Genomic DNA, 10,188 nt, shown 5'->3' with positions numbered 1-10,188 from the left:
ATTTACAAACATTTTGTAAATATGTTGCTTTAAAAAAATCTAAAATGTCAATATTCCATGGGTATAGTATATATATATGAGGTATAAATTATAAGAAAATGCATTTTCTACGAAAACTTGAAGAGATAGGTAAAAAATGTATATTTCAATTTGATAGACAATTAAATTGTGCATCTGATCCACGTAAAATATACAGGGTGTTTCATTTAAATTAAACAGGTTATTGCCGGTTAAAGCTAGTAATTATTTAATATACATTTTTGAACACTCTGTATAAGGTAGTATAATTTTTATTATCGCAACACAATATCTGATCAATAAATAATCGTCAGTAAATATTTATTAAAAACTTTGATACCCTTGGAAAATGAAACCTTAAATTTTTTACTGCAATTTCATAAAATTGAAAATATTTCAAAAATGCTAAGGTTTAAGTGTGATAAACCTTAATCAAATTTACCTTTATTTCCATAGTAGAATCTAAAAATAGAGTAATACACAGGGTGTTCCATTTAAAAAAATACAACTATAATATTTTTTACTTATTTGGGACATTCTGTATCTTGTAAAAATATTTTTAAATTGTAGCTCTAATAGTCCTTCAACGAACCCAAAACTTACAGTTTGCAAAATCTAATCGTTTAGCTCCGTGTCGTATGTGGTGAACAACCCTGTATATAGTTTCAATTAAAATACAGAATATTCAAGTAATTGTTGACTGAAATTTATTTCTGACAGTTGCACAAATAAGATAGGCATTATTTGAACTCTTAAAAAATCAGGAATATTTATTTAAATAACAAGTAAGCAAGCGCTTAATATATTGCAGGAAAGTCAGATAGTTGCTTTTTTAATAAATTATAATATATATTTTAATACATGATAATATACCGTATGATCGAATAAAAACTGCGTCAGCGATGGCTATGAAATGAAGATCGCTGCCATTTAATATGTAAATTTATATGGGAAATGTCATCGATTGTCATTTCATAGCCATCGCTGACGCCGTTTTTATTCGATCATACGGTATAAATCAAGAAATAAGCGTGATAAAAAATAAAAGCTAAAAATAATAATTAAATTTTTGTATAAATATACCGGGTTCGTACCAAAAGTATCTCACCTCTATCACATTTTAATTTTTCTGATAAAAAACGAGAATTGGTACTTTAGTACCTATATGACATAAATTAGGATTGATTGACGTATTCAGTTGTTTTTGGTCTCTTCTTGTTTCACCGGGAATGACGACAACTTTTTATTTACCTCCGTATTGTTTTACTTTATTCGATAGAAAATAACAGTCTGAATAGAATAAGATATCATGTTATGTCAACTTTTGAAATTTTCGGATATGGTTTAATTGAAGCCTTTTTTGAGACACACCCGGTATACTTTTGGGTCTTTAAAACATCAGTATGCAAAGGAGTGTGACTTATGGCACACTAATAAACCTGGATCTCGTGTATCATTACATGATGTCGTAGAAATATTTTCAAAGGCATTTGTTCATGCTGCCACCTTGGAAAAAGCCATAGATAAAGGGTTTTCAAACGACAGGAATTTATCCCATTCGATAATAAAATATTTGCTGACGAATATTTTCTGTCCGCTGAAGTTGCAGACGCCCCGATACAGCAAGAATCCCAGAGGCCGATCGCTGCCGCAAATGTTTTAGATGAGGATGATCACCAACCTGAACCTCAAAACGTGTTCAAAGAACCACAACCGAGCTGCAGTTACACTTCCTTCAAAGATGCTATCCTAAAAATTTCTCCAAAGCCAAACTCAGATGCCCGTAAAAACAAAACTCAAAACCCACAGAAGGTAAGAGCTCAGCGTGCTCAAGAATTAACAAGTTCTCCATTTAAGGACCAGCTTATGATCAAAGAAGCGGAAAAAAAAAACAAAATACCAAATCAGCTAAAATTACATACACCGTATGATGAAAAAAAAACGGCGTCCAGTTGGCTGGGAAATGACGATCGATGACATTTCCCATATAAATTTACATGACAGCGATCTTTATTTCATAGCCAACGCTGACGCCGTTTTTTCTCAATCATACGGTACTACCGTATTTAATTTTTTTGAAAAAACGCGCTATGTTTGTTAAATTGTAAGAAAGCGCCCCCTAGCGTCTACGTTCAAAACCTTATTATTATTATTTTTATGGTATAATATAGAATAAGAAACGCTCTTTTAAACAATAAGCCCTTGTTTGTTCGATTCTGATCATCCAGTCCGGATTTATTAACATTTAAATAAAGATAAATCTAACCTTTCCCCACCACTTTATTTTAGCAAATAGGGGAAAATGGTTCTAACAAAAAAAATCCAAAATATATTGAAGATTATGAAGCTATTATTTATAGTACCCATTATCTAGGCAAAATTCTTTAAAAATTTTCTTATTTTCCATAGCAGTTGCGCCCTCTAGAGGCCGATTTACAAACTTGAAAATAATTTCCAACAATTTCTCATAGCCCCTTTAGTTAGAATATTTTTTTCCGTAGGCCCTACGGCTAATACTTTCCGATATACAGCAGAGAGCTATTCTTAGTGGGACACCCTGTACACTAAAAATCCTTAAGCGGTCCTCTGTGCCCCCTCCTCCCCTATTGCAAACCATCAGCCATAAAATTGAACAAACAGTTCACCCAAAGTTAAGGCAAAAAGCCTTCCTAACATTCCAATTCGTGACCTGCTTCATTATATTTATGTAGATGGGACAGTAATTAAGACTTAGTAATTAACAAACTGCTTTATTGATAAGGTCCCTTCGACCATTTAATTTCACACTCTGTGTAGCCCGCAATTACTGGTTCTGTCTACTGGACAATATATTTTGCCATCCACTTAAAAACCATCGGCAATTTGAAATTTAAATCGGGAGAGTCTGCTTTAATAATAAACCGCATATTTTTCAACGACAGTATATAGCTGTGATATAGCCACAAACAGCTTTTTTGTACGTGTATATTCCGGTATAAAAACATACAGATATTGAGTATTTGCATAAAAAAATTAAACATCACATCGGGATAATGTTTTAACTATCAACCCTGTGTGTGCGTAAACTTTCAGTAAAAATAAAAATAATTATCGATCAGGCTATAACAGTACACATATTAGGGTGCACCAAAAAAAAAATAGTTTCTACTAAATATATTCACTTACCCCAGGTTTTTCAATATGCAGGAACAAAGACACTCACTATAAATAAATTACCCCCCCCCTCCCCTGTTCAGTATTCTTATAAACTTCCCCTAACTTTTAAATATTTTCTTTCAGTGTTATTAATTCATCAAGTACTAGCTCACTACCACTTCACAATAATGTCTGTGATAATGTTAAAACTATTATTTTATTACATAATCTGCAAAACGAACTTCTAGAAAAAACACAACTGGAAAACAATTTTGAGCGTTCGCTAACTGTCAATGCCAAAGCCAACTAACAACAATCTTAACCGTTTGCTCGATTCTTTGAATTTTACCGATTTCAGTTCCACTGTTTTAATAGAAAAACATTTTTTTTATTAATAATAAGGTAAAAAAATAAACGTAATGCTCAAATAGTTTTTTAAATAAAAAATGTCTATACCTATATACAGTTTTTTAAATAACGCGTCAAACTGAATTAATTGTTAAAATTGAAAATTTAACAACACTATCGGCAATTTGATATTAGATATATTGCATATCCAGTTACGTCAAATGAAAATATTTGACAGGCTGTAAAAGCAAAGCAGTCTATGTTAACATTTTATTTAATTTTATGATTCTGATGGCATATTTAAATAAGTTATTTGGTTTATAGATAATTATGTACGAATTTGGTTTGAAAAACTCCGATATAAAAAGTATTATATAAAAAAACACATTTTTCAATAAAATAATATACCGGGTGCGTCTCAAAAGTGGCTCGCCCCTATAACTTTTTTATTTTTTCAGTTAGAAAAACGAGATTTGGTATGTTACTATATGAGATAAATTAGAATTTATTGACGTATTCAATTGTTTTCGGTCACTTCCTGTTTCACCGGAAATGACAACAACTTTTGATTTTTAAATGGCATCCTAGGAATTTTTTTTACTTCATTCGATAGAAAATGACACTCTGAATAGAATGACATATCATATGTCAATTTTTAACATTTTCGAATATGGTTTATTTGAATTTGTAACAAGTGGTTCATAATGACAATTTGAGTCGAAATACCAAGTGTGTAGTATCAAATTATTCGTAAAAAAGTTTTTTTCCAAATATGCTAATGAGACATCCTCGTTCTATTTGAAAAAGTTGAGATATGATTAAAACTACGATTTGGGTATCTTTTAAACGACCAGGACAAGGCACAAAAGATTAGACGATCAAATCTATTTTCCAAGGCTCCTTGATTACAAATTAGTGTTTTAGCCAAATAATTTAAATAGCCATGGCACACTAGATTGAAATTTAAAATACAATTTTTTATTAAGCGAGAATGTCAGAAGTTGACATAGATTTTTTAGATAATTATGTACGAATTTGTTTTGAAAAACTCCAATATAAAAAGTATTAAATCAAAATAAAACACATTTTTCAATAAAACAACATATATATTACAATAATAAACACAGTAAATCAACAACAAATAGCCATATTTATTGGACCATTAATATTTTGTATTTACAATTTTCAGTATTTAAACATTGTTAGACTAAATGTTACGGAAATAATGTATATATACAGCTTAATAACAACAATAACAAATATAACAATGGCACAAATCCTAAATTCTATAAAATAAATAATAAAAAACTTAATACCCTGTTATGACTACATTAAATTTATTAGTCCAAAGGCAACATCTAGTTTACACACCCTGTATATCGATAATTATAATGGAGTAAAACAGATCTGGAATACGGTGTATACAGTATGGTTTTATTTATTTCTGATATACTATTTTGGATATGTAAGAAGTAAAAATAATAATAATCAGGTTTTTACTCAATAAATCATACCTCTTATGGATATGATGTAGTTAGAATAAATATTTTAAATATATTTAAGTTTTTTCAGAAGATAGCATATACAATATGATCGAAAAAAAAAAACGTCAACGATTGCTATGAAATCAAGATCTCTGTCATTTTATATGTAAAATTATATGGGAAATGCCATCGGTTCGTAATTTCCAAGCCAACTGGACGCCGTTTTTTCTTTCGATCATACGGTATAACGTATCTAAAAAATGACATCATTGCAATTATGATAATTCACATTATATTAATTGAGATTTTTAATGCTGATAATTTAATGCAAAAAAATAATAAATAATTATAATACATAGTATCTCAAAATAACAAAGTTGCTGCAAATACACGCAACAATAAATCTTAAAAGATAAATGTTTTTAATTAAAAGGTAAAAAACAGTTGTATTTCAATCTAATGCCCTCTATTGCAAATTTTAAATCTTTAAAGCATCAAAAATGCAAAAGACAAATTAATTTTTATTATCCGCTACTGTTCTAATTCATAAGAGAATTAACAATTCTATACAATAATTCATCTTGTTGAATTACATCTAATAGAAAGCAAAAATGACTGAATTTCTTTTAATTCGCTAAAATTTAATAAAAAGCAACGCAGATCTAGTCAAATTTCTTCGGCTATGTTAAAATTCTAAACTAAGTTTTCTAGAGACATTAGTTTTAAAATTATTGTGAATTAGTTTAGGTGAACACTAAATCATTAAGAAGTTACTTTAGTACGTCATATATAGACTAGTTTTAGGCTAGAAATTATTATGTAAATAGACTAGATAAAATTACTCTCAAATATGTTCGCCTCAGAGTAGATATTTTTTTAATAAATTTGAACTTACTGAAACTGTTTGGCTAAATGTTGACAAGAACATCTCATGCATTAATGAATCTTTTTCGATAATTTGAGTTGCGTAAATTTTAATTATAAATTATCTGTAATTACAACATTAAGATTTGGGTGAACAGATATTAATTTTATTATACAAACATTTAATAACAAAATTCAAACACAAAATTATAGACCACGAGAAAATTTTCTGTCTACTATAATCGAAACAATGTTTTCTTTAATTTTTTTAAAAGTAAAGTAATGAATGTCTGAAGTTTAGTGCTATTCAATTATCCTTAAATATCACATCAAAGTCTGAATGTTTAAAACCACATATACTCAAATATACAGGTTGTTAATTGTTCATTACTCGCGGCAAGAGATTTAAGGTTGAAAAAAAGACAAAAAAAACAAACCAAACCGCGCGTCTATAGAGCGAGACGCGACGACGGGACCAGTCGGCAGATAAATCAATAATGCATGCGTTTTCAATAGGCAGTGTTGCCATTCTCTTCCCCTATAAGTAACTGTCGAGTTAACAACCTGTATATTTAACTTCAACAAGAATTACAGTTAGAAAAAAATACCATACCAAAGATTTTTAGGCCCTTCACAATTTCAGAATACAATTACTGCATTTTTTATAATTATTTAAATTTTTGTTTTATAAGCCAAATATTTGCAAAAAAAATAAGTTTTGGAAGAATGAATGGTAAATCTTATTTTGTAAATATCTCTAGACTTAGCAGATCAACATATACCAGCCTGAACACTTTATCTACGTAGTCTGTATTTTAATACAAGCCACAGAGATAAATGTAAATGACCGGTTGTTAGAGAGACAAAATAAAAGCGATATACAGTGTTGTCGGTTTTTTACCTGTGTAGAAAATAATTAACTGTTTTAAAAAGTTTAATGTGTATTACTGAAATGAAGATAATATATCTAAGCTAAATATAATGTTTTACAGATGTAGTAAAATGAGTACCTAACTAATTGTGAAAAATAATGTTCCAACCAATGACTAAAGAATTCAAGGACAAATAACACCCGAGAGCAAATTGCGACGATGTCACCAAGCAGTGCCGTGGGACATACTTTTCTTAATTGTTTGAAGACATTTATATTTTTTGATAATTGTTTTAACTACCCCTATGGTGTATACGGTGGTATCATACTAATTAATTATGAAAAAAACGTATTAAAATGTTAACAAAAGGTACAAAACTAGTATCGACGTATAGCACACATATAATATCAGAAAAATAATTATCGAATTCAATAAGAAAACTAAGAAAACACTAAAAAGGTGGAGCAGACTGTTTATTTATCTATGAAACGTAACTCCTGGCTCTTTCTTATCGCTGCGGCTTTTTCACTTGAAAGCTGAACAACTAATCGCCATTGTAATAAAGTTTATACAAAGTTCACTATATACAAACTATTAAAAATCGCTAAAAGTCGCTGATGACTCATTCGTCGCCATCAAAAAAATTGCATCTAATGTCACAAATTCTGCTGCAGCCCGTATATGGGCGTTACATGTCCTTATATTCTATAGTCATTGGTTCCAACCCAAGATGACTGAATTTTTGTCGTAAACGCCTACTTGTGCGGTTTGAAACTTTGATGCAAAATCCGACAATACCGCATAGAAGAAATGTATCAACCGAATTTTTATCCCTTTTTAATGCATTTGATCTTTCATTAAGCTGTCTTACATGTTAAAATCCAGACCACGCTTTTCGGTATGTATTTATAGGCCCCATGTTACAGATATTTATCTCATTAGAAATTTAACTAGGAAAGAATGATACGCATCCATTCATAGAATAAGTTAATCCACCAAAAAATATGCCTCGGAAAACTAAGTTCCTGACTTATACTTATCCGAAAATATCACATCAAACGTTTAGGCATTTCAGTTAATACAGGTAAACATCCAAACATCAAACACTTTTTTTTACATTCTTTTTTCTTAATAAATCAATCCATTATTTTTAAATATAAAGTGTATTTCATATTTAAAATATGAAATACACTTTACATTCTATGTGATGACTGACGCTGACTTAAAATATCACTAAAAAATCGTATTCTCACTCTATACTTCTTAGAATTATCCAACAATTTTCCTAATAATAACAATAAATTTTCCTAGGCATTTTTGCATTGACAGTCGCTTACTAAAGCCAGGCCCATAGCTGCTCCTTTGGCTGCGTCACCGCCTTTCGTGAACACTAGAGGGAGCTGATAGAGATGTTGCACCTCCTTTTGGAGGACGATGTTTCGAGATAGGCCTGATCCATTACCTACTATCCGTTTTATTTTGGCTTCTTGTAGAACTTCTTTAGGCATCATACTAAAATTAATTTATTTTTTTTTAATTAAAAGCATTAGAAACAAATTTGCATTGAATAAAAAGGTCATGATGCTATATGATAATGGAACTATAACATGGTTGACAATTCCTGTTTATCACTGACGTTCTAATTTTATTTATATAAATAAAATTAGAACGCTTAACAAAGTAACAAGAATTCAAAATTGCCAAGCGAAAACTTACCAAACTAATAAAAGTGTTAGTCTTTTTTATTCAATGGTTAACAACTTAAAAATATCAAAATATGGAATGTAGATAATAAATAAATATATTGTTACCTATGTAAATTTTCTAATAATCCTCTACAGAGTGCTCTAAAAACTTGTCCTAGTCCTAAATTTCCTACATTTATATTTCGTATGGAACCATAAGCTTCAGGTGCGTGCCTTTCACCCAGGCAGGTAGGTACTATAACTAAATTGGATGCCGCACTGTCATCTTGACTTAGAGTCAGTACTTTCTCCCAAACCTTTGCTAGAAATAATTAAAAATAAATAATACCAACTATGCTACTAAAATTTCTTATTAAACAAGAACGATGAACCAAAACATAATATATTAATCATTCTAAATAGCATGTTTGATTTGCACATCAGCTATAAAAAATATTTTGGTGTAATACGGTTAAATGGTAAAAAAAATATTTATTATTAATTGGAATGGAATGTTTGGAATACTATAAAATATAATGGTGCGTTTAGACTTGAGCACGCACGAGCTGAGCGTGCGCGCACGGCATTCGTTCGCGTTCTCGGCTCCGTTAAAATTAAAAACTTATTTTTCGACGAATGAAGTGATCCATTTGTGCGCGCACAGCAGAGTTGTGTTGGCGAAAATAATGGACGACCAAGAAATAGGCGACGCTGTAGTCATTGTTATGCACAGCTTAATTATTAAAAAGGAGAAAAATCGAAAACATCGTCGCTGGGGCAAACCCAAATTTTTAGAAATCGATATAATTTACTGCAACAACTTAGTGTCTGAGGAGGGCTATGATCAGTTCAAAAACTTTACAAGAATGACCAGACCCGACTTTGAATATTTACAAAATTTAATAACACCAAAAATTACGAACAAAAGATACAAATTTTAGAATAGCAATTTCATTAATATCGACATATTCAATATTAATTTTATTTACAAGACCTTGCCATACGTTTTTTGGATTTTTTAAAAATACAAAGAATGTTTAACACACCATAATATAGGCAACTTTTTATATTCTTCAATTAATAATAACGAAGATTCATTGATCCACTCCTTAATTTTAATAAAGGAAACGAAAAAAATCACACACGCATGCACGATCGCAGACAAAACAAATTGCCGGTGCAAAATGAGCGTTCACGCACACATAAAATCCCTTTGAGCACGGACCAAAAACCGACACCAGACGGCTCACGTTCGCGGCTACTCCCGCACAGACAGATTCAGAGTGAGCGTGCACGCACAGCCGTTTACACTTGAGCATTCGCGGTGGATCAGTGCGTGCGTGCTCAAGTCTAAACGCACCATAATATTACAAAAATAAATGTTTATGATTTTAAATAAATTGTTTTATAAAATGTTGATTTATCACATAAAATACAGAAATAAATGGCATTTGCATTATTGATGCTCTTGAGTGATCAATAAGTTTGTAGTACCTGTAGCATCTTGCTATAACAATTCAAATTATCACGTTTTTGCGATGTCTCTGCGAATAATTCCAAAGTGATCAATTTTTAGGGTTCCGTACCCAACGGGTAAAAACGGGAACCCTATTACTAAGACTTCGCTATACGTCCGTCCGTCTGTCACAAAGGGCTATCTTATGAACCGTTACAGCTAGACAGTTAATTTTTTTACAGATAATGTATCTATGTAGCCGCTATAAGAGCAAATACTAAAAACAGAATTAAATAAATGTTTATAAATAAAAAAGTATTTTCACT

General features: G+C 30.6%; 1 protein-coding gene across 1 annotated transcript in view; it reads right to left on the bottom strand.

Moving 5' to 3' along the window:
• Window positions 1–6,125: 6,125 nt before the first annotated feature.
• Window positions 6,126–10,188, bottom strand: part of LOC115890809 (sedoheptulokinase-like) — a 32,805-nt gene continuing 28,742 nt past the window's right edge. Inside the window, 2 exon segments of the mRNA XM_030911159.1 lie at window positions 6,126–8,233; window positions 8,533–8,728. Of these exon segments, the coding sequence (XP_030767019.1) occupies window positions 8,029–8,233; window positions 8,533–8,728 (401 nt within the window). The 3' untranslated portion in view covers window positions 6,126–8,028.

The sequence above is a fragment of the Sitophilus oryzae genome, unplaced genomic scaffold (genome assembly GCF_002938485.1).
Source record: "Sitophilus oryzae breed Bouriz unplaced genomic scaffold, Soryzae_2.0 scaffold_926_pilon_pilon, whole genome shotgun sequence".
Taxonomy (NCBI): Eukaryota; Metazoa; Arthropoda; class Insecta; order Coleoptera; family Curculionidae; genus Sitophilus; species Sitophilus oryzae.
This window is presented reverse-complemented; position numbering and strand designations above follow the sequence as displayed.